Consider the following 27,923-nt stretch of genomic DNA (forward strand, 5'->3'; position numbering starts at 1 on the left):
GTCCCGGGCTTCCATCTGTCAGAATCACTCATTCCAGAGCAGCAGAAATCTACCAGCGGAGTTTCCTGTGACTTCCGGCCTCGGCGAGGCAGGTTCAGGCAGCCTCAGGCTCAGCCCATGGGAGAGGCCTCCTCCCAATCACAGACCCTTCCTGGTGCCAGAGCTTGGAAGAACTGCCGCAGGATAGAAAAGGACCTCAGGGCAGCGCGGCTCGCAGAGCAGCCGGCCCGGTGCCAGGAGGAGGAGACGGCGCTGTGAGTAGATGGATGTCACTGGGCAGGGAAGCCAACCGCACTGTCTATAGTGGGGTTGCTTTCCTGGGAGGGGGTGCTAGGGGTCTGAAAGGGAAAGGAGAAGAAATGAATTTCCTGAGGCATAGTCTGTCATTTTTTGTACTTTAGAATATTGTGATTCTTTTACTTGAAACTGTACAAATTGCTTTCTTAAACCCTCTGATATATTGTTCAGTTCTCAGAACTGAAATTAAAGTTCTACCGGGGGTGTTATTCCCCATCCCGATTCCAACCTCAAATTTCCTCACAGACCAGGAAAAATCCAAGAACCCTGGGAAAACCTGTATCTCCTGACTAAATCTGAGAGAGACTCCTGTGTGGATGCCCAGTTTCCTTGTGCAGTCAGAAAAGCAAAAGGAATTTTAAGGAAAGGGGTCATGTTCTTTCTTAATAATCAGCCTCTTAGCCTAGAAGAGAAAAAGTTCCCCGATGGCTTGTCAGAAACCGTTTGGTCCTGCCAACTCGTAATGGGATTTGTGAGGCAGTGAGTGTACTCACGTTTCTTCTCTGCAAACAGTTCTGCTTAATAAAATGTGTCAGTTGAAATAAGTCAACAGATTAGCTTTATCTACAAATGTTATTTTTACATAATTTATTTTTACTCTTTGCCAATTAGTTGATCCACCAGGATCCAAAGGTCCTAAATATATTTTTTGTTCTAATGACATTTCTACACATAATACAAATTTAGTTTCAAATAATGCTGGTATTATTTTATGTTTATGTTTATGTTTCATGCCCCACTTATAACTAGCTTTGAAGATTTTTAAATTTTTATTAATTTTAATGTCTTCATTTAATTAAAGACAATGTTTATTGATCATTTCTTGCCTAAATAGAGTCGCTAAGCACTGGAAGAAAGAGCTCACTTAGATTTTATACATATACACGTTTCAGTTATATTTATGTATATGTATATATAACTTGAGTTATATAATTTTCAAAATTGTAAAGAAATAAGTTTTCTTTTGATTAACTCTTCTTGATCAGGAGAAAAATTTCTTATTTTGCTTTCTGCTACAATAGACTTTTATGCTCTCTGCTATAATAAGCTTAAAAATCAACTCACCTATTTTTTTTAACTACCTGGAAAGAAAAATAGACTTGTAAATCCAACAGAGACCTTAGATACCATCTAGTCAAGAAAAACAAATGAAACCTCAGAATTTCTTTTTGACCTTTCTGCTTACATTCTTACCCAGAGCAAACACTGACCAGCCCTAGAATATGCTGGAATCTGGGCCTCACTGCCATGCGGGGCTATCCACGCCCCTGATGGGCCACTGCTCCCTAACTGAGGCAGACACCAAATTCAGGAGGAGGTATGCTGATCTCACCTCCCCAAGGAACCTCCATAGTCCTCCTGCCCTGGGGCCAGGCATCCTGCTGCCGTTGCCCACACCGGAGGTCCTCGCTTGGCTGAGAAGGCCTGAGCCATTGCTTGCATCTTGCTCCTTGACTTGGGGTGAGAACATCACAGCAGTGCTGTCCACTAGAACTCTCTGTGATGATGGAAATGTTCTATACATAACTGCTAACCACATGTGACTGTTGAGCACTTGGAATGTGCCTAGTACAACTAAAGAATGTATTATTTTATTTAATTGAATTAATTTGAATTTAAATAGCTACATGCAGCTACGAGTTACCATATTGGTCAGAGCGGGTGTAGAGCTTTAATGCAAGAGAAACTAATGGAGGCTGAGAGCCATGGTATCATGGCCATGGGAACCAGCTCCTCTTTTCAGCGTTCCCAGGGACTCCTCCTACCCTAAATTTAAGCAGAGCAGGAATTGTCCTCATCTAAAATCTCCACACCCATCTTTATTCTCGCCTCTAAGTCACACAGGCGTCTATTCCTGTCCGGGGTTTCAGGGTCAGGCCTAAAGCAACAGCATATTGTGTTTGTTTCTTCCTCTCCTGTTTCTCCTTTTTTTTTCCCTTTTGTTAACCCAAATTTCTCTAGCATGAGCTAGAGTTTGAGGTGTGGTTTGTGTGTTCTCTGGTCCAACAAACTTGGGTGAGGAAGAGAGGCAATGAACTTGAAAAAAATGATCTCACACTTGGCGGGTGAGTCTCGCGTCTTTTTCTTCTGCTTGGAAAGTTGGTTTGTTTAGTTAGTGATGGTTTTGAGCCTTATTCAGTGTGTCTGGAAACATCAACACTACGGATTTGAATAATTTTTATAAGAAAACAAACTGAATGAAGGCACAAAAAAGAAAAAAAAGAAAACTCTAGCCTTTTAAAAAATCTACACTCCTCAGAGCAAAGGAACTCGCAGAGTGTTGAGCAATTGGAGTAAATCATCCTGGTGCCAGGCCGCCGGGCAGTTCTCCACAGGGTGGGGCCCACGGGGGCCGTTCCTGCACATGGAAAACTTCGTGAGGTGAGCTGCACTTTCAGTCAGAGGCAACGCTGTTTCTGAAGCGACAGCCACTATTCTGCCCTGTGCCCTCTACCAATCCCACTTTTTAAAATTCACCCCGTTTGCTTCCTTTCCAGCCCTGCTAGGTTTAAAAAGAAAAAAAAAATCCGTCTAACACACATGAGGGAAGCGCTGTTTTGGAATAACATGGGAAAGTTTCTGTAGACCCCATATTTGAAATAGCTGCTACATACTGGGGCCTAAAAGGGTAGGGAGGAAGGGAAGACGCCCCCTATCACCAGAAGTCAGTCTCCATCCACAGACAGACAGCCCCACGCCCCTAGATCATGAGTTAGGACGCCATCTGTCTAGGCTCTGCCCTCTCCTTGGGCCTCTTTCCCTCTCGTGGTGTCTTTCCTCTCTCTCTGGAAATATGAGGAAAGAATCTGAGAAAATCATTCCCAGTGAGGCATTGACATTGATGCCTCGTCAGACTCCATGTGCCTCTTTTATAGGTATTTGCACTCTAATCAGGAGCAAAGGGGTCATTCTCTAGTCGTGGGATTTCAGAAATTGGGTGAGGAGTGAGGATGACTTTGAATGGAGGGTGAGGTGGAAGGCTCTCTCCTCGCCAGCTTTGTTTATGTGACTCCCCCAGTGGCTTAACTTGTAAGGGAAAGGCAGGCTCAAGGGCAGGGCATTCAGAGTTTCTCTTAATTTTAAAGAAAAGTAAAGAGAGGTGGTATCTCTCTACCTTAAAAAGAAGAATGCAGGGCACCCTGGTGGCATAGTGGTTGAGTTCGCACACTCCACTTTGGCAGCCTGGCATTCACAGGTTCGGATCCTGGGCACAGACCTACACACCGCTCATCAAACCATGTTGTGGCAGCGTCCCACATATAAAAGAGAGGAACATTGGCAACAGATGTTAGCTCAGGGCCAATCTTCCTCACAAAAGGAAAAAGAAGAAGAAGAATGCAACAAATTCAATAGAAGTCTGGCTTAAGGGTCAGGAGATCAGGACTCGAATCTCGACTCTGCAAATGATACCTAGATGATTTTGAACAAGTCACTTCCCCTCTTGGAGCCTTAGTTCCCTCATCTGTACACTGAGGGCACTGACTACAAATCCTCCAAGTTGGCAGCCAGAGCTGACATCCTGTGATGCTGTGAATGGACACATGGCCAATAGTGGCCTAGGATAAATGACACCTTAATTTCTCCCTCGTCACATACCTTCTTAGTTAGACCAAAACTACCGAGAGTGTAGTCATTGACTTCTAGATGTGTCACTCATCAATTAATTTGAAAGTTTATAATTTTGTTTCTTTAGTGCAGTTATTTGTCAAATTGACTTTTTAAATGCATGGCCATCTATTCCTTTGTGGATTCAGAATAACTTATTAAACAAACTTGGGTAAAGAAAAGAGGTAACAAAGTACCAGGCTAGATTGCCATGGCACAGGCGAGCAGGGAAGAAAAGCCACACACATGGACCCACCAAACAGGACACGGTTTGAGCTCCCTGGAGAGCTGTTTGCTCAGGGCAGAGAGGGAGGTGTGGAAGCAAGGATCTTTCTGGGCAAGGGTCGATGGGGAAAGAAGAGGTTTCAGCTGAACTTCAGAAGGTGGTAAGGAGTTCAGTGGGCAGAAATGAGAGCAGGGATTCCAGAGGCAGAGCCATCCGAAGCGCAAGGCCTCCTGGACGCATGATGAGGACGCTCCGAGGGTCAGAGGAAGGTAAGCAGCAGGCCCTTGGGAAGCTGGTGGGCTAAGGAGTTTGTGCCTTATCTCTGAAATTGCCCACCCTCTCTTCCATGTGCCAGAAGGAAAATGAAATGGTTGAGTCTAGACAAAGCCTGTAGATATAGGCAAGGGAAGTCATTGGTCTGTCTCCAAGAGCTCAAAGCCAGCAAGTTCCCAAATTCAAGTGCGACAGAGCAGTACGGGAGAAATCCGGATTTGAAGAGGTGGGTCGTTAGGAGAGAATGGGCGGACAAGTGGAGCCGTGAGGCATTAGGAAGTAAGAAGGAGCCTGTGGCTGAGGCGGTTGGTGGGGCGGGAGCTCTCCAGGGCTCCCCTTTAAATGGAGGCAAGAGGGAGCCTTGAAGGGGTTGAAGCAGGGGAGTGATGGAAACTCAGAGCTGCGATTGAGGACGGTGGGTCTCAAGACTGATTAAGGGACTGACACCTCGAAGGCACGTTTATCTTTGTGGAACACTACAAAGTGTGGATATATTAAATTTAAAGTAAGTAGATCATTTTGACCTAAATTCGTACTATAAACTGGATTCCAGCTAGACAGGTGGTAGCAGATACCTAAGACTGAAGAAAAATCTGAGAGGAAAATGCTTGAAATGACAAATTTTCATCATTAATTTTTCTTCAAATTAGGAAATGACTGCAATTACTCAATTTTGGCATCAAAATATGTTGCCCCAGTAGGTGGACTCTCTGTGCTCTGTATGATCATTCGAGAACGTCTGCTTTAGAAAATTCGCTCTGGCATCACTGTGTGGAAGGGAGACAGAAAGTGTTGACTTCATCTGAGCCAGATGTTAGGGGCTGGCATCTGAACTGGAAGGAAAGGGTAAAATGGTCTCAGGAAGCATCAGAAAATGATCATTTATTTCCTCCTGTAAAAAATATAAATCAATCCAAATCAAGGGGTGTATTATTCAGGGTTCTCCACAGAAATGGAACCAATAAGATAGAGAGAGAGAGAAAGAGGTTCATTTTAAAGAATTGTCTCACGTGGTTGTGGAGGCTGGTGAGCCTGAAATCTGTAGGGCAGACCAGCAGCCTGAAAATTCGGTTAAGAAGTTGATGTTGCAGTCTTGAATCTGAAAGTGGCCACCTGGAAACACCGACAGCGTTTCTATGCTGCAATCTTGAGGCAGAATTGCTGCTTCTTTAGGAAACGTCAGTCCTTGCTCTTACACCCTTCGATTGACTGGGTGAGGCCCACCACATTATGGAAGGTAATCTGCTTTACTCAAGGCTACTGATTTCAACGTTAATCACATCTAAAAGATATTTTCAAGCAATATCTAGACTGGTATTTGGCCAAACAACTGGGCACCATATTCTAGTCAAGTTGACACATAAAATTAACCTTCCCAGGGTCTCTGTTTCAATACTTCCTTATCAGGCAGGCAGACCAAAACTCAAGAAGTTATTAATTTCTTAAGGCACAGCTACTACCAGGCCCCAGAGAACACCATAGTTTATATTCTGGAAGTAGAGAAGGGTCCATTTGTCCCTCCCTTTTTTTCTCTCTCCGTGCCTATGCCCTTTGGAGAGGTCAACAAATTCATAATTTTGTTTTAATAGCCATCAGTGTGGAAATTTATCAGAGTTTTTCTTCTTTTAACCTAAATAAATTGATGAGTCTGTCCTTATGCATGGGCATTTAATAGCCTTCCAAGAGCCCTAGCTTAGCCAGGTCTGATTGTTTCCTCTTGCAGGAATCACGCTGCCCCCGCCTTGAAGTGCCCCAGGAACACAGCCCTTCCTAACATTCCGCCAGCTGTCTAGAATGGAAGTAAACTCACTGGCCTCCGTTGCCCGGGGGTCTTTCCTAGAAGTTTTCCACTGAACGGGAGTCTTCTTGACGCAGAGACTGCGTAATATCAACTTACACATTTTGACTAGGATTTTCCAGCTTCACTCTTGAGTGTCTTTCAATGTCTTGGGTAGCTGCCTCTGAGCTCAGTAATTTGCCTACATGTTTCATTTGTGTTAGTTCTAGAATGGTGGTTTCCAACCACTCTGGCTAGCCACATGGTTAGAAGTTTAGACCTGACGCGGGGAAGCTCTGGGAGGCCCAGGCTCCCCGCTCCTCTTTCGGCCAGATTTTGATCAGCTTTTGTATATTAGAGTTCCACGTTGAAATCATAGTTCCATGAGTCCTTTGAAAATGTGGCTCTGTTTTAAAACAAAATTAAATCACTAGCTTCAGGTGCCCTCACCACTCCCTAGTCTATTAGCTCTGGTCTGTCTCCTTCAGGAAACCGAGGCAAAAGTAAAGGAAATTAATGTTGGATGGGTAACTAATATTGTATCAGAACTTCACATATATTCTCGTTTAATTTTCACGGTAACTCTCAGCATGAGGATTACGATACCCATTTAGAGATGAAGCTGAACAGGATTAAGTAACCACCCGAGGTCACAAAACTGCTGAATGGTGGAGCTAAGATTCAAACCCAAGTCAGTGGAAAGCCCATGTTCTCTCTACTTCACCAAACTCTCTACTTGTTCTGCAATAAAGGTGTAGGCAGAAAATTCACTCATGCATTCACTCATTCATTCAAATAGACATTTTAAAATTTACTTTATCTGCTCTTTTGTTTAGCAAAATAATCTATTGCATGCCTACTATGTGTCAGGCACTGTGCCACTTTGGACCTAGAAAGACAAATAACACAGGGTGCCAGGGCTTCGTCCTGCTTTGGAGGACAATAAAGTGCAATAAAGTGCAGGAAGCCATTCATAGGTTGATAGCAGGAGGAAAGAATGCACAAAGGGAGCAGGATGGAGTCCCCTCTGAGTCCCTTCTGTGTCAAAGAGAAAGCAGCCCAAGCACAGAGGAGGACCTCGAGGGCCATCCCTGCACCACCTCGCAATCCGGAGCAGAGGCCCCAGAGCTGGCTGAAGCAGGATGGCCAAGGCCCAGCGTTGGGTGTTAGCTGTTCAGGAATGCTGATGGAATGCACACAGGGCCCCTCCCTCGCAGACGTGCTGCTTGGTACCTGCCTCTCACCACACCCCAAGCGCAACTGAGAAGCTTTCTTTCCTTCCCCAAAAAGATTTTTTCCCCCATGAATCCTTCATGGGGAATAAAAATCGGCACAGACGGGTAAGGCTTCCTCCAGCAGAGCAACCGTTGAACAGGGAGCAGAGGGAAGGTGGGAGGGGCAGCTTCACCTCAACCTGGGAGCCTTTGGCTGTGGGCCCAGTCACCATTACAACCTCCCTCCTATGGCCATAGCCCAGTAGGCCGCCCCTCCTGAGCATCCCCCTGGGAATTATTTGTCATTTCCTACATTTGTAAACAATCTGGGTGTTTGCCAACCACTCGTGCCTCTTTTATCTCAGTGATCACAACCACTCCATCAAACAAGTTGTGTTTTACCCATTTTGTAAGTGAGGAAGAAGACCTGGGTGGCATTGCCCAGGGTTATAGCGTGAGGACTGAGCAAGACGGGGCTTTGAACCTGGGCGTTCTGACGCCGAGTCCAGTGTGCTCACCATTAGACCACAGCCACCGGACTACACTGTGAGGTGCCAGAAGCCCACCCTTGGCTCCCTAACGGCCACCCCTCTTGATATTTGCAGTCTTTTGGGGAGTACAACAAATGTTTTGGGTCTTCTAGACACCAACCTAGTCTAATTGCCAGTGGCCAAGGAGAGGCTGTGAGATGCAGACTCTCTGCCCGGGTGCACCTTCTAACAACTTCGGTCCCGAGGTGGGGGTGCGAGAGCTGCAGGTTTGGGATACATTTAGACAGATTTTCTGTGAAAACGTGTGGGTGCGGCCTGGGTTTGAGGAAAATGTGCCGCTATTCATGCAGTGTGAGCAGCTAAGGAGACAGGAACCTAGAGAAGTAAGTGCAAGAGGCTAGTGATTCCAGCCTTCACAAAAGCACGATCTTCTGAGCAGGAAGCTGTGTCTACCCTCCTGCTCCCAGGGCTGGCAAGGAAGCGAGGCAGCGGCTTCTGGTACTGAAAAGATTTGCTCTGCGGCAGGACTTTACAAACGGGAGAGGGTTAAGTAAACGATCTGGAGCCAGGCAGACCTGGGTTTTTTTTTTTTTCCTTTCTGCTTTTTCTCCCCAATCCCCCCAGTATATAGTTATGTATTTTAGTTGTGGGTATGACCTGGGTTTGAATCTCAGCGTTTGCACTTTCTAGCAATGAGGCCTCGGGCAGGGTAATTAATCTCTTCAAGCCTCCTTGTCTTCATCTGCAAAATGACAAGAAACCAGATTCTCCCCTGGACCCTCCGGAAGGAGGGCAGTTCTGCTGACACCTTGCTGTTAGCCCCGTGAAACTCATTTCACACTGCTGGCCTCCAGAAGTGTAAGAGAATACGGTCATGTGGTTTGAAGCCATTAAGAATGTGGTAACTTGTTACAGCAGCCATAGGAAACGAATGCAGATTTTGGTAAAAATACCCATCTCTCAGTTGACAGGATGAACAGTAAGTGCCCAGCATGCACCGAGAACATTGCAAGTGCTCCTTAAATGACAGCTTTCCTCATCATTTCATTATTTTGGAAGAGAGGAGTGACTTTCTAAGTTGTTAAGTGCCACTGATGCCAGAGGCCTGAAGGAGAAGAGAGAATGTAGTGAGGCAGGAGAACAACCCAGTGGTCAGCGACTTCAGAGCACCTTGCCCATCCACACATTCCTGCCCCTCCTAAATCCAGCCCCCGCCTCCCCAGGGCGGCCTCCCTGGCCTTTCTTACCACTGGCCTGTCTAGATTTCTCCAGTCCACGCATCTTGTTGCTCAAACCAAGCTCGTGTCTGCCTCCTTCCTTCTCTCTCCCACTCTTATCTCACTTCCCCACCCTCACGCTCACTCTTGCAGTTTTCCCACTGAAAATTCATTGGTCTCTTCCCCTCTTTGTAAATCTCTGTGTGGTGGAGTCATCTTTGGGAAAATATGCATGTTATGGGGCACAATTGGGTCATCGCTGGGGCCAAATTCCTTGTTCAGGGTCCCTTCAGCTCCTTTCTGCCCCCAGAAAGCCCCTCTTTGGTGCACAACCCCACTCTCCCCCTTTATTCTACTGGGCATGGTCATTTTTGCTTTGAATCCGTGTTGCTGTAATCACACTTTAAATTCCTTGAAAGAACGAATGGTCTTCTTTCTGTTCTTTAAGCCCAACTAATCACCACCAATAGGCCACCACCTGGCAAATGGGTTCATAGTCAGTACCGGTTGGTGAATTTGGCCTCTCCAGATTTTTGCCCTTTGCTCTCTATACTTATGTTGTCTGAACTTCTACCTGTCACAGTGTATTTATTTGTGTTTCTAGTTCAGATGGTAACCCGACCGGTCAGGAGCAATGTCAGTGCATACCAGTAACGAACCTGACAAGGTGACTGATCTGGCTGCGTGAGGAAGGTTCCCCCTGGGTGGGGTCGGTGCATTAACTCCTTCAGGGCACCCGGGCTCCACTCACTCTAGTGTGCGACACTCACTGGAAGGAATGAGTGACCCCTCTAAGCATGAAATGATATTTCCAAGCATAAAGAAATGAACGGGATTTCTAAGCAGGAACTACACATAGGGATCTGGTACCAATAGCCCAAATTCTTCTATTCATTCAGCAAACATTGATGGAGTACCCCTTATATGCCAATTCTGGGCCAAAAACACTCATAAATTTTAATTCCTTCAATTCCCATAGCTACCCAGGTGAACAAGTAAGGGAAATATTTAAAGATGTTTAAGATTACCTGGAGGTTGTTAGTGCTCACATTAGAATGTATCAGTGAAGTTAAAATTAAGCAAGGTCTAGGTCAAATTAGAAGGCTTGCTTCCCACTGATCCCCTGCACAAACCAGGACTTCGGCCAAACTGATTCATTTGCTCTCCCTGGGGACCTTGCTCGTCTAGCTCTCTACACCTCGACTTTCCCTTTCCCTCGAATGTCCCCCGCCCCACCTTCCTCCCACACCCACTCAGCTCTAGTCTACTTAGCAAAACCACGCAGATTCTGCAAGGCTTACATCTTCCCTCCTCGGAACTCCCACAGAGCCTAGGGTCTTCCTAGATGAATTAGAATGATTTAGGAACATAGCTTCGCTACTAGAGAATGAAATCCTAGAATACAACAATCTCCCTTACATATCTTTGTATATCTCACAGCATAAGTTGTATTATTTAATACATTTTTATTTATAGCATGAATGCACGAAGTGATTAATTAATAAGGCAGTAAGAGATGCGGATGGCTTTTCTCCAGGTATTTCACGTACAAAAGCCAAAGTAATTGACCAAACACTTACCCTCGTATTCCTTCCAGAGAATCCCCAAAGAGGGAGACGCTTATTTTTGGTGGCATACAAAGCACTAAAGCTTGTAAATAATTCTGGCAGCCAGAGCGGGCTGGGAGGGTGAGCTCGGTCTCTGGAGTCACATGAACCAAGGTCTCCAGCCTCCCGCTCACTGGTTGTCTGACCCCAGAGAACTTAATTTACCTAAATTTAAGCTTCAGTTGCCTCATCTGCAAAATGAGCCTCCTCACCCTTTCTCTTTCTCTTCCTAATCGGGTAATGAGAATCAGATGTGTGCATGTAAAGTATCTAGTGGAGTGGCACATAGAAGAGAGTAAACATCAGTCCCTCTTTTCTCCCCCACTTGTATGTCCGGGTACTTTTTTATTTGCCAACTGTTTTTGAAGATAAAATCTTCTGGAAATAATGCTTTTTAACAGCTGCCTAACAGTCCATGTGGGAACTGTCTGCCAACTCTGGCCATGGGATTACCCTTTGGGTTTCAGTTTGCCAGGACCAAACATGTGAAGAGCTAGACCAAGGACCCTCGTGTGCTTCGGGGCTGCCCGAAGTGATCGCCACTTCAAGTGTGCCTGTGGTGACTGGCGGGGCCTCAGTCCATCACTCAGAAGTACAGTAGTCCCCCATATGGCAGTTTTGCTTTCCTTGGTTTCAGTTACTCCCATTCAACCATGGTCCAAAAATACTAAATGGAAAAATCCAGAAATAAATAATTCGTAAGTTTTATTTATTTAGTTTTTAAAGATTAGCACCTGAGCTAACATCTGTTGCCAATCTTCTTTTTTTCTTCTTCTTCTCCCCAACGCCCCACAGTACATAGTTGTATATTCTAGTTGTGAGTGCCTCTGGCTGTGCCATGTAGGATGCCACCTCAGCGTGGCCTGATGAGCGGTGCCTTGTCCGCGCCTGGGATCCGAACCAGTGAAACCCCAGGCCACCGAAGCTGAGTGTGTGAACTTAACCACTCGGCCACAGGGCCGGCCCCAATTCATAAGTTTTAAACGCACACTGTTCTGAGTAGCGTGATGAAATCTCGTGCCATCTTGCTCCATCCTGCCCAGGATGTGACTTGTCCCTTTAACCAGGGTATCCAAACTGTATAGGGACCCGGCTGTTAGCCACGTAGCAGCCTCTCAGTATCAGATCCACTGTCTCGGTTTCGCAGTGCTTGTGTTCAACGAGCCCTTATTTTACTTAATAATGGCCTCTAAGTGCAAGTGTAGTGATGCTGGCAATTCGGATGCCAAAGAGAAGCCGTAAACTGCTTCCTTTAAGTGAAAAAGTGAAAGTTCTCATCTTAATAAGGGAAGAAAAAAATCGTATGCTGAGGTGGCTAAGATGTACAGTAGCTTTTACTACAGTATATTGTTAGAATTGTTTTATTCTATTAGTTATTGTTGTTAATCTCTTATTGTGCCTGATTTATAAATCAAAGTTTATCATAGGTATGTCTGTACAGGAAAAAACATAGTATATATAGTGTTCAGTACTCTCCATGGTTTCAGGCGTCCACTGGGGGTCTTGGAACGTATCTGCTCCAGATAAAGGGGGATGACTGTACGTGGTCTGTATACTCCGTATGCTAACGAACTCCTGAAAGTCACTGACTGTGGCCTGGCAGTATTTACTTTTTTTTGTTCTTTATAAAATTACAGTGATTACTGAGCTTAGTGCCCAAATTGGTTTGGATGATTTGGAACACAGCAAGGCAACACACAGCGGCGTGATTCGGTCATGTCAGGACTTCAGCAGAACTGTCACCTGCTTCTGTTAAGTAATGTTCTCCACTGTGTCTGCAGCTGCTGGGGGATCCTGAAGATGGCCAAGGACGACTCCACTGTCCGTTGCTTCCAGGGCCTGCTGATTTTTGGAAATGTGGTTATTGGTGTAAGTATTGAGTATTTTTCAGGACATTCTGCTTTTCCTGTAATCATGATTTTAGATCAATCAAAAGTGAAAGTTTAGAGGAAAATAATGATATAATTACTGGCTCCCTACATCTTTTCTTTATTTTAAGAAATGTGTTAGTAAAATATGCCAGCTAGAATTGAACTATATAAATAATCATATATAACTACGTAATATGTCAAAAGACCATGGTTAAAAAAAATAGATATTGCCTTCCCAACTTTAAAACAGGAGAATCTAAAAAGAGCCATGTCAACCACAGTCAGCGTCCACACCCTTCCCACCACACACACGCTTCGCGTTTCTTTGCTATTTCACCTTGGTTTGACTTCCCTGGGACTCTGCTGTTAAGGCTGCTGGGGACAGATGTTTGCATCTTCCTGTTCTCCTCATACAGAAGCCAGCACCAGGATGTGAGAGTAGCTCCGAGGCCAAGGTGTATGGGCACAGAGTGGTGAGAGAGCACTTAACAGTCAGGATCTCTGGCTCTTGACCCAGCTCTGCCTCTGACTCCATGTGACTTTGGACAAGTCACTGCCTTTCAGGGCCAAGATCCCTCATCTATAAAATACAGGGGGTGGGAAAGAGGACCACCAAGGTTCCCTCCAGCTCTAACATCTAGTGGCTCTCTGGCACTGATAAATATGACCACGGCCGGTTGAAATATTACAGTCCAGGAATTTGGGTGACGGGCAGTGGGAGTGGGGTGGAAGATTATCTTCACACTGGAAGATGTTGTTTGAATGGCTCATGCCCCAAGGACTTTATAGACGGTCTGAAATTGTTTGGGTCTTTTCCCAAACAGCAATAAGACAGAGTGACATGTGGAAGGAGGCATGCAACCAATTAGCAGCTGGAAGGAGCTATGTGATTTCCTGGCTATGAAGAGTTTAAGTCAGTTGCTTAGAGCCTATGCAGAGGACAGAGTTAGTCTTTCTTCCTCACCCACTTCTCTACCCCCTTTCCCAAGGCTGCTCTCCTGGCCGCCAGCCTGACAGAACCCTTTCTGCCTCCAGATGTGCGGCATCGCCCTGACCGCAGAGTGCATCTTCTTTGTATCCGACCAACACAGCCTCTACCCCCTGCTTGAAGCCACCAACAATGACGACATCTATGGGGCAGCCTGGATCGGCATGTTTGTCGGCATCTGCCTCTTCTGCCTGTCCGTTCTAGGCATCGTGGGCATCATGAAGTCCAACAGGAAAATTCTTCTGGCGGTGAGACCTTAAAACTCTCTACAGCTGTCTCCTGGACCAATTTTGATGGATTGTTTTTCTTCCCTGAGCATCCTGCTTTGGCTTTCGCAGTGTAGGTGGGAGCAGAGAGTGCCAGCTGAGGAGTGAGGAGGGAAGGCTCTCCCTGCAGGGAAGCTTGTCCGTGTGGGGGCAAGGATGCCCTCCATTATTGTAAGACCAGAAGATTCTAGTACAGAGGAGACACATGGGGCAGGGGGAACCCTGATTTTCCAGATCTTTGCTTCTCCCACTGGTGTCTGCATGTGCCCGAAAGGTCTAGCTAGGACCTACATAGGCCACAGGAGAGGCAGAGTGTGAACTTGATAATTAGATTTTTTTCTCTAGACAATCAGTAGTTTAAATATTATTTGACTATTATTCAGGCATTGATACATTAGGATATAAAATGCAAAATAGGTGTGAATTTTTAAGAGAAAGTGTGAGCCTTTTCAGACATTTTTGAGCCCAAAGCCGATGATTTTGTACGACCTGCACTTCTCATATGATGCATTCACTCTGATCTTCGGGGCCCCTGGGAAACCTAGATGCCCCCACTGCAGAGGACAGCTTCCTCTCCCGCCTGCCTGTGGAGGCTCTAACTCTGCACACCACAGAGGGGCTTCTGCCAAGCCACAGACGGCAAGGTTGCGCCCTGCCTTTGCAGATGGAAGCACGTTTGCAGCCGGCAGAGCTAAGAACCTTCATACTGGGTCTAGACCTCTACTCTGGCCCCAGCAGTTTCTCACACTGTGATGGGGCCCCACTTCCACTCCCCACCCTGAAATAACTCATCCCCAAATGCCACAGAACCTGAGTTCCACCTTTATGGAACGAGTCCAGCAACCTAAAGTGCTTGTTGATCTACTGTTCCTGTGATCTAACCTTGTCCTGCTACCCAGGGAATGCAGAACATTGACATTCTCTGCTTCCTTAGCGTGAGTAACTCCCGCCCCCACTCTTGCAGGGTGGGGAAATGAATGCAGGGAAAGGGACAGGAGAGGCAGGCGTCCCTAGAGACGAGCTTCACCTGCATCGCAGTCTCACTTTGGGCCACCATGTGTGCCTGCAGCCAGGAGAACTCAGCTGAGAGGGAAGCTTCTTCACCGTGCCCCCCAGAAAAGGAGCAGAGCACCCTCTAAGGGGCTGACGGAGAAACACCTGCACCCTGTGCCTCCTTTCTGGAGTGTCTCTAAGGGTCCTGAGCCTCCTTAAGGGGAGCCAGCAAAGCTCTTGACAAAGAACAAGGCAGCAACTAAGACAGGGGGAAATGTTATGAGGCCTCTGAAGATGCTCCTGCTGGTAAGGCGCCAAAGACTTTTTGTGGGCGGAGTGGTTAGGGCCACAGAGGGTCCTGCTCAGACAGCCTCCCCGCCCTGGGCGAGAACTGTCTCCCCTGCTCTCCCTCACTAACCACAGAGCCCCTTCCCCAGAAGAATCCAAGGACCAAAAGCATAGGTGCAAGGCCGAGGAGGGCAAAGACGGAGCCCTGGCAAACAGTCCCGTCCCAGATTCAGAGGCCATTGCTTGTTCAGATATTTTCCAGCCATAAACAGGGGCAGTGTGGTGTGGAAGCATCTTGTGCACGCATGGGTGCATGCATGCACACACACACACACACACACACACACACACACACACACTACCACCACCAATAAAAACAACACACAGTGAGCTCTGTTTCACTCCCCTGACCTGATGTAACTGGACAGGTGGGGGATGAGAGAAGAATGCCAGTGAAGAGCTGTGCACCTGGAGGCTGTCTGTTCCTCCCTGATGAGACTGGACACCATCAGGGGGGACAATGGGTATTAAGCATGATCCAGTTCATCGTTTTGTGACCTGTATAATTCTAAATTTTCAGTAAACCATAAAGAAAATTCCTCCTAAGGAGACGGGATTTATACGAGGCTCTACATAGTATCTGATGCACTAAGACCCTTGCCAGCTATTGAACAAACACACACACACTCACACACACACACACACATATCAGTTCGTCTTTTTGGATTTGTTTTTCCCAGTTAAAATGGAAATGCAGAATACTGGACTGAGAAAGCTCTGTATTCAATGGTCGTTTGTTCTCTGGAAAAAGGAGAGAATTGAGCTGGTTACACCTAGCACCAAGTCTTGCTTCAAACAGCTGATAAATCAGGCTTTGTTGAATAACTACGTGAATGATTGAGTGGTTATATTTAGACTAATGTGCTGAAAAATAAATTAAAAAATCTGTCTTTGGAAGCAAATGCCATTCTCTTATTTCTCTTGTTTCCCTTCCAGTATTTCATTCTGATGTTTATCGTATATGGCTTTGAAGTGGCATCTTGTATCACGGCAGCAACACAACGAGACTTTGTGAGTATGGGCTCAAAAAGCACAGAGCAAAAATGAGCATCTGAATCATCACTATCATCATCATAGCAGCTGACATGTATTGAGCCCTTACTCCCTGCCAGGCACCCTAATGCGTACATTAATAATAAATACATAATTTTACTTCATCTTTATAGTAACCCTATGAAATAGGTATTATCACTGTGGTCATTTTAGAGATTAAAAAAATGAATCTTTAAAAGGTAAAGTACTTTGTCCAAAGTTACACAGCTGGTGAGCGAAAGAGAAGAATCCTGAGTCCAGGCGGTGAGACTCCCAGCCGCAAGCTTCTAACTGCACGCTCCTCACCACCCTGCCAGGGCCACTGGCCCTCCAACAGCATGATCAATAGTCCAGCATATCGAAGACTCCTCCCAATGCAGCATCCTGCTTTCTCTCCTTTCCTCCACTCCCTAGCCTAAGGCACCCTGCAAGGCCTGTCCACCCTGGTCTCGGTGGGGTGAGACCATTTCTTTGGAGATGGGGGACTTCAGCCAACCAGAGCGGCCTCACACCCACCCTACCCCTACTCGGTGCCTCTGAGCAGTTTTCCCCAGGAGACAAATGTTCAGTGCCCCCAGCAACAGGCCGAGCAAATCACTTTCCTCCTTGGGGACTGACTGGTGAGCTAACTCTCCCTCTTTGCTGCTCCTTCCACCACAGTTCACACCCAACCTCTTCCTGAAGCAGATGCTGGAGAGGTACCAAAACAGCAGCCCTCCAAACAACGACGACCAGTGGAAGAACAATGGCGTCACCAGAACCTGGGACAGACTCATGCTGCAGGTAATGCCTGTGGTCTTGGGGAGATGGCACCTTGTACCTAAACCAGTATCCAGAGGTGTATGTATGGTTGGGAGTAAAGTCAAAGGGAGGGGACCACAGCCTCCAAGGGGGTTTCCTTCAAAAAGAGACTTGACATAGGCAAGTTCATCTATTCCCCTTATGGCAGGGGGTATGGGGTGTACACATGACTCAGTGGGACCCTTAGATCTTCTATATTTTATTTCAAGCCACGATGCTGATTAGCTTCCATTTATAGGGATAATGACATTGTCAAGAAATTTAGATTAGTCACCCACTCTGCCCCTTGGAACTCAGACATCACTTACAGTAAAAGAAAAATGCCTCCTCCGCCCCACAGTGAACTCAAGTGGCAGTTTTTGTCTCTTTGGCTCAGTGAGCACCTTTTCACACCTCCTATGGGCTAGTCCTGCTAAGGACCACGGGCTATGGCTTGATTTGGTCACCTGGTTTTCTCTGACTGGCAATCATACCTTATATTCAAGTTTACCTCAAATACCATCAAAAGTCCACGTCTTTCAGAATATCCACTATCACCCCTACATTGCCATATGTATATACATTCTTTTCCCCTACATAAGCCCTGATCTGACCCAACTCTCACACTACCCCCTACACCCCTCCCCTCCCAAACACCACCGCTTCAGTCTGTCATCAGCAAATTCAGTTATAGTCTCCACCCCTTTTTGAACTCTCTCTTTACCCTCTATCTTCTATAATTTCCTTCCCTTCTTCTTTTTTTTTTTTTTTTGAGGAAGATTAGCCCTGAACTAACATCTGCTGCCAATCCTCCTCTTTTTGCTGAGGAAGACTGGCCCTGAGCTAACATCTGTGCCCATCTTCCTCCACTTTATATGTGGGAGGCCTGCCACAGCATGGCTTGACAAGCAGTGCGTAGGTCCACACCCAGGATCCCAACCGGCAAACCCCGGGCCACCAAAGTGGAATATGAGAACTTAACTGCCGCACCACCAGGCCAGCCCCTTCTTTCTCTTATTCTAATATTTCCATTCCAATATATTTTTTTTTTACTCCATTTGGACCTCCAATTCATTGGCCCCTTTTTCACCTTCTATGACTTCTCTGACTATAGGTCAAGTATGTTTTCCACTCTGTTAGCAAGATCTAAGCTCTTCAAATGAAACACGAGTGCTCACACCTTTGTTTGCTTATTGAAGTATAGTTGACATACAATATTGTATTAGTTTCAATTGTACGACATAGTGATTTGATGTTTATTTACATTACCAAATGATCACCTGATAAGACTAATGACCATCTGTCATCAAAGTTGTTACAATATTGTTGACTGTATTCCCCATGCTGTGTATTATATCCCCTTGACCTATTTATTTGATGACTGGAAGCTTGTACCCCTTAATTCCCTTCACCTCTGTCAGCCTTCCCTCTAACCCCTCCCCTCTGGCAACCACCACTTTGAACGTTCACACATTTGAAATATCCACTTACCAATTTTCTAAACCCCAGTCTGAAATAAGCCTGGCTCAAACTTAACCATTTTCCCCCAAAACGCTCAGGTCAAAGTACAGGATGATTATTTCCTTTGGTGAGATATTTTCATAAGCCAGTGGCAAAATAGGACATGCTTTTAAGACAGTTCACTTATCATCAAATTTGCTTGGATATATTTCTTCTAAAAGTTGAGAGATGCCCATAGTTTTAATTTCTTCCCTTGAAACATTTTAGCAAAATTTATAAAAAGGAAGGAAAGTGATATGAATTGTTTTTTATCCTCTATCCTCAATTCTGTCCAGGCTGTAAGGATATTAGTTTTGTGTTCATTAATTTTCCTTTCCTATGTGGAGGCATAGCTTTGTGCCACCAGGTTTTGGTTATTTTTTTTCCAGTTTATTTTCTCCCATTATAAAAGTAGAAAGTTAAAAATATAGAAAAGTTGGGGCTGGGCCAGTGGCGCAGCAGTTAGGTTCACACGTTCCATCTCGGCGGCCCAGAGTTCGCCAGTTCGGATCCCGGGTGCAGACATGGCACCGCTTGGCAAGCCATGCTATGGCAGGCGTCCCACATATAAAGTAGAGGAAGATGGGCACGGATGTTAGCTCAGGGCCAGGCTTCCTCAACAAAAATAGGAGGGTTGGCAGCAGATGTTAGCTCAGGGCTAATCTTCCTCAAAAAAAAAAAAAAAAAAAAATATATATATATATAGAAAAGTAGAACAAGAAGAATCACTCATAATTTCTTCACCACTAAAAATTTTAATTTTCTGGTTCTCAACTTGCTCATATGTAATATTAGAATAATTATACCTCTCTCACATTTTTGTATCAAGATAGTAGTATTTATTAAGTATTAGTATTTATTAATGGGCCCGACAATGTACTAGACACGCTAAGTGTATTAACAATTTAATCCTCACAACAACTCTATGAGGTAGGTACTATATTTATCCTAGTTTTACTGTTAAGAAAAATGAGGCTTAGAGAATTTAACTTGTCAAAGGCTACAGAGCTCATTAATGGCTAGTAAAGTAATAAATGTAAAAGTATTTTGCAAACTCCGAGACATGTTATCAATATCTTCAGTTCTCATTTGGGGATTTTTAGTAAACACAAGATGTGGTACACTTTCCATATCTTCTTTGTCCATAAAACCTCAGTTGCTACATTGATGGCTCTAGTTCCGACTGTGGAAGAGAACTTTGTGTCTCTCCTCTGCTGACAGGACAATTGCTGTGGTGTAAACGGTCCATCAGACTGGCAGAAATACACGTCTGCCTTCCGGACTGAGAACAGTGATGCTGACTATCCCTGGCCTCGTCAGTGCTGTGTTATGAACAATCTCAAAGAACCTCTCAACCTGGAGGCCTGCAAACTCGGAGTGCCTGGTTATTATCACAATCAGGTGAGTCCTCTCTCCTCCCAAGACCAAGAGTAGAGGCCAGAAAGTTCCTCTACTCTTCATGAGGAAAATACTGGTTAACTGTAGGTCATAGTCTCTCGGTAAGAAATTCTGCATCTTTTTTCCTAAAATTCATGGTAACTATTTCCTTCTCTGTTAGTAAAATGTGAACGCTAACCTAGGGCTGATTGGGGAAACTTTACATTTTAATAAAATCAACAGAACATGAGAACGCAACAGCAAAATCCAACTTTGTTTAAATGAAAACTATTTGTACAAGGTGGAGAATTAGTATTTCAAAAACTATTTACATTAAACAAAGATTTGCTCTTTTTTGCAAACTGTACATTGGAAGGGATGATATACAAAGAGAACATTTTGCCAGTTCCAAAGCAATGGGAATTGCTGAGGGTAAATGCAGTAATTATATATCCACATTCCTTAGGCAGTGGTAATATAGGATGGTCTTAATAAAATATTAGATTGGTGATTTGGGTAGAAGGGAGTTTACATACAGATGGTTTTTGAAAAAGTGTTTCCAGCCTAATGAGGATGATGTGATGATCGTGAAAACTAACATTCAGTGAATATTTACTAAAAGCCAGATACTGTTCCAAGAGCCATACATATATCAACTCATTTAACGCTCAAAGGCAGGTGCCAGTATGATCCCTATTTTATGGATGAGGAATTGAAATATAGAGATGCTAATAAGTACCTTGCCCAAGGTCAATCAGCTAGTAAGTGGTTGAGTCAGGATTCAAATGCTAACAATCTGGCCCCAGATCCCAGACTCTAAGCCAAGAAAGAATTTGGTAATAGTTCCGAAAAGCCCTGCAGAGAATGCTCCTATACTTGTGGTCAGCCTCCGAAATGGTGTACACTGCTTCGTGAGTTTGTGTGCCAGTTCACTCAATAATTGAGAAATGTCAGACGCTTTAGTCTTGGAGTAAGTAATACAAACTGCACTTCAGAATGAAGGGCACTGGACTGCTGACCATCCCGCCACACCTGGCATGGTGCCTGGACTTGGATTGGTTGCATTAATCCAGAAAAGGATGTGAGAGTGACACAGATTATTTTGCAGAGTCTTTCAAAACAACCCTCATTTAGCTCTTCAGCAACATTGTTTTGGCATCATTTTAATCAGTTATATTCAGACTGCTATAAAATTAAATTCATTGCCTATAATCACAATATGCAATATAACGATCACTCTCAGGAGTAATAAAATGCTTTTAATATTTCAACACTGGAACTGGCCCATGCAGACATATCTTGATTGGACTGTAATTGCATACAAACTATGATCTCTTGGAAGGGGACAGAAAAGGATGTCTGCCCTCAGATAATCAGTTTATCTCTCAGCAACACTATTCTCACTGGCACATGTAACATTCCAGTAATGAGGGAGCTCCACATCTGTCTTGACAACCCTTCTAATGCCGTTTCTCACAGTTCTTTGGCCTCACTTTGTCCTTAACATTTCCACTTCCACTGCCCATCAGTGGCACCACAAGTACAAACTCATTATCACTCAACCCCACTCCCCAACCAGATTCCTGAATCCTGAACTCCCTCTCTCTGTCTGACTCTCTGTGCTCCTGCTTTCTCAGTCTCACTCATTCTTCACCCTTGAATAATCTCTTATCTATTAATCCTTTCCACATCTCCCTACCCGTCCCCCAGATTCTTACACACCACCCTTCTCTCTGAGTCCTGCTAATTCTCTTAGAGCAATCCTTTTCTGCAAAGCAAAATATGCCACCACAGTACCTGATCCACTTTACTTGTACTATTGCAGTTGACACCTTGAACTATATTATAATTATTTACTCACAAGTCTATTTTTTCTATAAGTAAGTCTCCTTGAGGGCCATGCATTATTCAATTCTGTATCTTCAACACCTAGCATAATGCCTGGTACAAAGCAGGCATCAATTAATGTTTGGTAGGTGGGCGAATGGCTCTCTTTTTCACATCCCTATTGTAGGTTTTCAAGATCTACATTCTACAAATGAAGGCTAATAAAATTAGAGAAGCCATCATAAGTGTGGAAATAATAGAAATCAACCAGAACCTCACATAATTTGTGAGATGCAAATGTGGGCATTCTTGCATCTTGGGCCATCTGCCCCAGAAATGCTGTGTGCAAATTCTGATCTCTCCACCTCAAGAACATTATGATGGAATGAAGGAAGATCAAGTTCAGCACCACTTCACTTATGAAAAAGCACTAAATGAGAAAAGGTGAAAAAACTGGCCTTTGTCTGTGAGCTCCATGAGGGCAAGAACCATTTCTACGTTGTCGTAGCTGCATGCCCAGCCCAGTCCTGGCACCTGGCATAGGTGGGCTCATGTACATATTATTAGACAAACGACTACCTCCCAGGATGGTCAGGAGGCTCAAGTGAGTAACGGATGTAGGAGGGTTTGTGAACCATCAAGTGTGTCACAGATGACACTTGTAATCATTACTTCTTATCACGTTCCATTCATCCTATCAATGTCAGTTAGGTGCCTACTTTGTGCCAGACACTTGTTCTAGGTTCTAGAGATTCAACAATGAGCAAGATAAATCTCCACCCTTGTAAAGCTTGCACCATAGTATGGGAGGCAGACAACAAAGTTACCAAACAGATACATGGTAAATTCCAGGTAGTGATAAATGCCATGAGCAGAAATAAAGCGGAGTAAATACATAAAGAATGATGGGGAAAGGGTATTTTTCTCTATGGTTGTCAGGAAAGGCTTTGTTGAGATGATTTTTGCACAGAGTTCTGAATTAAGTGAGGAAATGAGACCCTGGAAGATTGGGGAAGAGAGTTCTAAAGAAAGGAAGAAGCAAATGCAAAGGCCCTGAAATGGGAGCACTCGTAGCTTTTTGGAGGAACATCATGGAGATCAGTATGGCAAGACCAGAATGAGTGAAGGAGAAGCAGAAGGCAAGGATGGACCCAGATTTTGTAGGGCCTGAAGTTTATAAGATTTGTAGGGTTCCTCCTTAGGAAAAACAACAAAACAATACACATACAGCATTACGCACAGGACCTTGAAATGGTCTTGCAAGTAAGGAGTCCTGAAGCTTAAGCTCATTAGCTTTACAGTGAAACTCTGTTAGTGGAAGCTGGGATCACAGAGAGAAGCAGGGCCATGTCAGACAGTACCTCACGGGCCATCGTGAGGACTTAAAATTCCATTTTAAGGGTGGTGGGAAGCCATTTTTTGGAGTAGCAATGTGAAGTGATCTGATTTATGTCTTATAAGCATCCCTCTGGCATTGTGTGGAAGCCAGCAGGAGGCCAAGAGTGGCCTCAGGCCTCCTGGAGATCAGGTGGGAGGCTAGAGTAGCAATCCTGGAGGGACGCCCTGGTGGACTGAGGTGGCTGCAGGAAGTACTAAACGTTTGGATTTGAGATATATTTTAAAAGTAGACCCAAAAGGTTTTGCTTAAGTATTTAATGTTGGATAAGAGAAAAACAATTAAGGATAATTCTGAACTTTGCCATTTGAGTATCTAGGTGAATGGTGGTGCCTGTAACTTAGACAGAGAAGAGTAAATGGGAGAGAAGTCAGGGCAGATGTAGCAAAAGCAGAGCGTGTAAGTGGACTGACAAGGGACTGGGGCAGACCAGAAAGGACAGAACCTCAAGTGGCCACCTGTAGCACTGGGTGGGGCCTAAACTTCAACGTCAGCTCTCCGAGGACATTTCCCTCTGGACCTCAGTGGTTCCTGAAAACAGTCTGGGTATGGCATTTCCTAGGCTTTCCTGTGACCCCAGGGCTCTAGGAGAGGTCACTCAAATGGCAGGTCCAGCCCTGCACATGCGTATCACTCCAGCCCTTTGCACAGCGAGTAGAACAGAGTGCACCCCGTATGAAAACTTACTGGACCACGCATGAATGAATGAGTCGATGCATAAAAAATCAATCACTCTGGGGGCCGGCCCGGTGGCGCAGCGGTTAAGTTCGCACGTTCCGCTTCTCGGCGGCCCGGGGTTCGCTGGTTCGGATCCCGGGTGCGGACATGGCACTGCTTGGCAGCCATGCTGTGGTAGGCGTCCCACGTATAAACTAGAGGAGGATGGGCACGGATGTTAGCTCAGAGCCAGGCTTCCTCAGCAAAAAGAGGAGGACTGGCAGTAGTTAGCTGAGGGCTAATCTTCCTCCAAAAAAAAAAAAAAAATCAATCACTCTTTCGCACATACACTGTGGCTCTTCAAAGTCTCACTAGAATCCAGTAAATATATTGAAATATGATGTCAAATGAGAATTTAGAAAGCATGGCATAGGGGTTCCTTTAATAATTACGAAAAAAAAAAGCCTCTGGTTTTCATAGACTGGAAGCACTTTTATTTGAAAACAAACAAATCAAAAAGTAACTCCGCCCTCAAACAAATCACCAATAAAATCTTGGGGGAGAAAAAAATTCAAATTTTACTAAGAATACTTTACATTGTCTATGTATTCAATACCAAAAAAACCCATTATGCTAAAATAGCAGCACCTTTGTTAGTTAGACTGAATGATAAAGACACAAGTGAATGTGACATAGAGTAGTTGTTCAACAGGATTATTTCTATCCCCTTAGCAAAGCACTGGTAACACCTGGCTGTCCACAGGGATGTGGAAATAACCTGGTTATGTTAAACTAGACTTTGGACTGGCATTGATTCAAATAGCAATCAGCTTTCCCACCCATCTCTGACATCTTTTGTTCCGGTTCCTCTCCCACCGATGGGGAACCGCCCCCTCTCCAGGGCTGCTATGAACTCATCTCTGGACCAATGAACCGACATGCCTGGGGGGTTGCCTGGTTTGGATTTGCCATTCTCTGCTGGACTGTGAGTATTTCCTGGCACCTATTTTACTTCCGAGAAGATGATGATAAGGAGAGACCTTGAGTTTGCCCCCTGGTTAGCCAAGCCACACTCAGACCTGAGGACTAGTCAGAAAGCTGCTGGCACTAGAGCAAGGACACTGGATTCCCTTGGGAGATGGGGAGTCAACTTCCCCTACCATGAAAAGGACATGCCCTAACCAGATCCTTCTTCTGGCCGACAGGGATGCACCTGCCTGTACTCCAGCTCTACAGATCTCATTAATTTGGTCCAATTAGATATCAAAGACTGTCCTCTATCTAGCTGGCTCCTGCCTGACACTAACCTGCCTCGTCCCTTTCAAAGAGCTGCCTCCACCAGTCTCACCTTGTCCTGCCCACCTTATCTGATGCGTGTGCAGCAAGAGGGTAGGGTAGTGGTCTCAGCCCTGGCTGAGCATTAACACCTCCTGAGGGAGCTTGGGGGAAAAGAAGCATGCCTGGACCCCAACCTCTGAGATTTTGATTCAGTTGACCTGGGGGCAAGATCCAGACTTTTAAAAAAATTTTTTCCAGATGATTCTAATTTCCTATCAGGATTAAGAACCATCGCATTCGGGAAGCAGTCCCAAACTTTTGGTTTCCGAACCCTCTAACATTCCCCAAAATTATTGAGGACTCCAAAAAGCTTTTGTGTATGGGGCTATATCTACTGATATTTATACCCTATGGGAAATTAACAGAGAATTATTTTAAGTACTTATTAATTCATTTAAAATAATAAACCAATCACAAGTTAACATTAACAATATATTTTTGTGGAAAAAGTGACTATTTTCCAAAGCAAAAAGATAGTGAGAAAAGTGGCCTTGCTTTACATTTTAAATCTCTTCAATGTCCGGCTTTAATATGAGACAGCTGGGTTCTCATATTTGCTTCTTCATTTAATCTGCTATAATAGTTGCTTAAGTTGAAGAATTTGAAGAAAATCTATCCTCACACTGATATGTACTTGAAAAACCAGGAATGTTTTGGTAGCTTTATTTAAAGATAATTGTGAATATTCTTTTTTGGTACCAAACAAAGCTTGAAAAGTAGTATCTTAAAGATTAGTTGCAATATGGAATCTGAAACTATGTCAACAAAATATTCAGACTATTACACGTTAAAATACATTACTTTGGTTGGTCTTGCAGTTTGCATAAATCTTTTATCCATTCATGATTCTATAACATCATGCATTGGTTATATAGGGGAAATATTGGTTCACTGTGTTATGCATATCTTCCAAATGTTGGCCGATTTCTTTATGCAGTACCAAGACATCACATTTGTTGATATTACCACATTGGAAAAGACCTCACGCATGGGGATGCTATCACGCGCATCACCACAGATGCACGTTCTCTGATTTTTCTTGACTGCTCAAATTTATCATCAGCAACAAATATTGTCAGTTGTTTTCCTTGAAGTGACAGACTCGCTTTGTAAATTTTCAAGAAAATGTCCGCCAAACACCCAATCTGAATAACCAGAGCTTGTCTGTTAGTCATTTTTTCGGGTAAAAATTGCATTTCATGAAAAACTGGCTAGTTCAGGGCACAACTCAATCACACAAGTGCTTTTCCTCAAGACAACCATCACATTTCAGTAGGCAACAAAACCGCCTTATGTACACTTCCTTTCTGTAGTGCAGAGTAGTCAAAACACATGTACTCAAGGTCAGCATCTAATAAAATTAGGAATTCTTGGGGGCCAGCCCTGTGGCCAAGTGGTTAAAGTTCCATGGTGGATCTGCAAGAGACCCCCGGTATTCCAGCCCCTTGTCTGAGTCAACCATCTCGAGTTCTGTGGTGCATTCTTTAGAGGCAGCTGTTCCAGGCCACAAGCATCTTTGGGAAAAGAGGGAGTCCCCTGGGAGGAGAGGTTCAATAGTAGAAGCCAGAAACTCGTATCCCCAAATGGTACATACTAGAAATAGGACTCCACTGGAAGGTAATTAGTCCTGATGGGAAGAAGAATTTCCCTAGGGTGCTGGTTTAGCACAGAGTTGAGAGGGGCAAGCCCAGCAGACTGGGAGTCTAGGTGCAGCAGACGGGGGCAGGGAGGGAGAACGAGCAAGCTGCTCTGAGTGGCAGGATGGATTCAGTATTACTTCTGCCCTGTGATGTTGCTTACGGCAAGATTACTCGTAAAAATCCAGTGTGACCTAAGCCTCAATGAACGTAACTTCATTTTTTCCCCCCAGTATGTTTCTAAAACAATTCCTTATTTCTTTTTGTTTTGTTTTGTTTTTTTTCCTTTGTATTCTAGTTTTGGGTTCTCCTGGGTACCATGTTCTACTGGAGCAGAATTGAATATTAACCATAAAGTGTCATCGCCACACCACCTTCCCCCCGTGACTCCGGATTTGGTGCCGGAACCCCGCTCTCCTAATATTCCACATTTGTGCTCCACGGGAACACGTGCATTCTTCCTCGAATTACCCAGTCGGTTGGTATGGAGTTCCTTTAGGCTCTGAGGCTCCTGAAATTCTCACCACTAGTGTCTTCACCCTGGTCTAGGATTCTGCAACATTTTACAGACTGTAGGAAGGGAAGAATTTAGAAAGTCGCTAATAAGTCCTCCCATCTCTGGTTATTTTTAATTTGGGTGCGTAAAGACATTCACAGGAACCCCCGTTCTCACAGCAAGCCGCGTCTGTACTTGGACAGCAAATCCGTGTTTCTCACTACTTTCCGTCAGCTGACGGCTGTCCAGGTGAGAAGGAAGGAAAAGGCTGCTGAAATACATCCATCATCTTTGCCTTTGTCCCACGGTGGCCCCCACCTACAGAGACTCAAGTGATTCTCTAATGCCACCTCGGGATCCTTTTCTTCTCCAGGACAACACCCAATCTCGAGTTAACAATGGTTGAAATTTCCTCTCAGACATTGCCGAGTCAAAAGTGTTTAAGTAACCTCAATCTCTCATTAATTGAAAGTGTGTGGACTTTTTGGGACAAAGCAGGAGCCTGTTATATATTTTCCAGTCTCAACTTGAAAACTCTTTCAAACAGGAGCGAAGCAAGTCAACCACTAGAGGGGTGATTTGTGGTGATTTTTGTTTATTGTCAAAATATTTCTCTTCTGAGCTAAGTTTCCATCTGTGGTCCTGAAGAAGGTTCTTCTAACTCAGCATCTGTTTGCCTAGTCTTATAAATAAAGAGGGCTTTTAATTA

At 44.6% G+C, this 27,923-nt stretch overlaps 1 protein-coding gene across 1 annotated transcript; it reads left to right on the top strand.

Moving 5' to 3' along the window:
* The first annotated feature begins 104 nt into the window (after positions 1-104).
* Positions 105-27,923, top strand: UPK1B (uroplakin 1B). The gene is made up of 8 exons (XM_046658982.1): positions 105-254; positions 12,490-12,577; positions 13,615-13,815; positions 16,111-16,185; positions 16,867-16,989; positions 19,708-19,887; positions 24,645-24,728; positions 27,017-27,923. The coding sequence occupies exons 1-8, from the start codon at positions 118-120 to the stop codon at positions 27,065-27,067; spliced, it is 939 nt and encodes a 312-aa protein (XP_046514938.1). The 5' UTR covers positions 105-117; the 3' UTR covers positions 27,068-27,923.

This window comes from Equus quagga, chromosome 4 (assembly GCF_021613505.1).
Source record: "Equus quagga isolate Etosha38 chromosome 4, UCLA_HA_Equagga_1.0, whole genome shotgun sequence".
In the NCBI taxonomy this organism is placed as follows: Eukaryota; Metazoa; Chordata; class Mammalia; order Perissodactyla; family Equidae; genus Equus; species Equus quagga.

What these genes read in the sequence shown, in the direction of transcription:
- UPK1B (XM_046658982.1), top strand. Translation starts at nt 118, where the DNA reads ATGGGAGAGGCCTCCTCCCAATCACAGACCCTTCCTGGTGCCAGAGCT. An exon ending in GGGACAGACTCATGCTGCAG is followed by an intron (nt 16,990 to 19,707) that starts GTAATGCCTGTG and finishes CTCTGCTGACAG; the next exon opens with GACAATTGCTGTGGTGTAAA. An exon ending in CTGGTTATTATCACAATCAG is followed by an intron (nt 19,888 to 24,644) that starts GTGAGTCCTCTC and finishes CCCCCTCTCCAG; the next exon opens with GGCTGCTATGAACTCATCTC.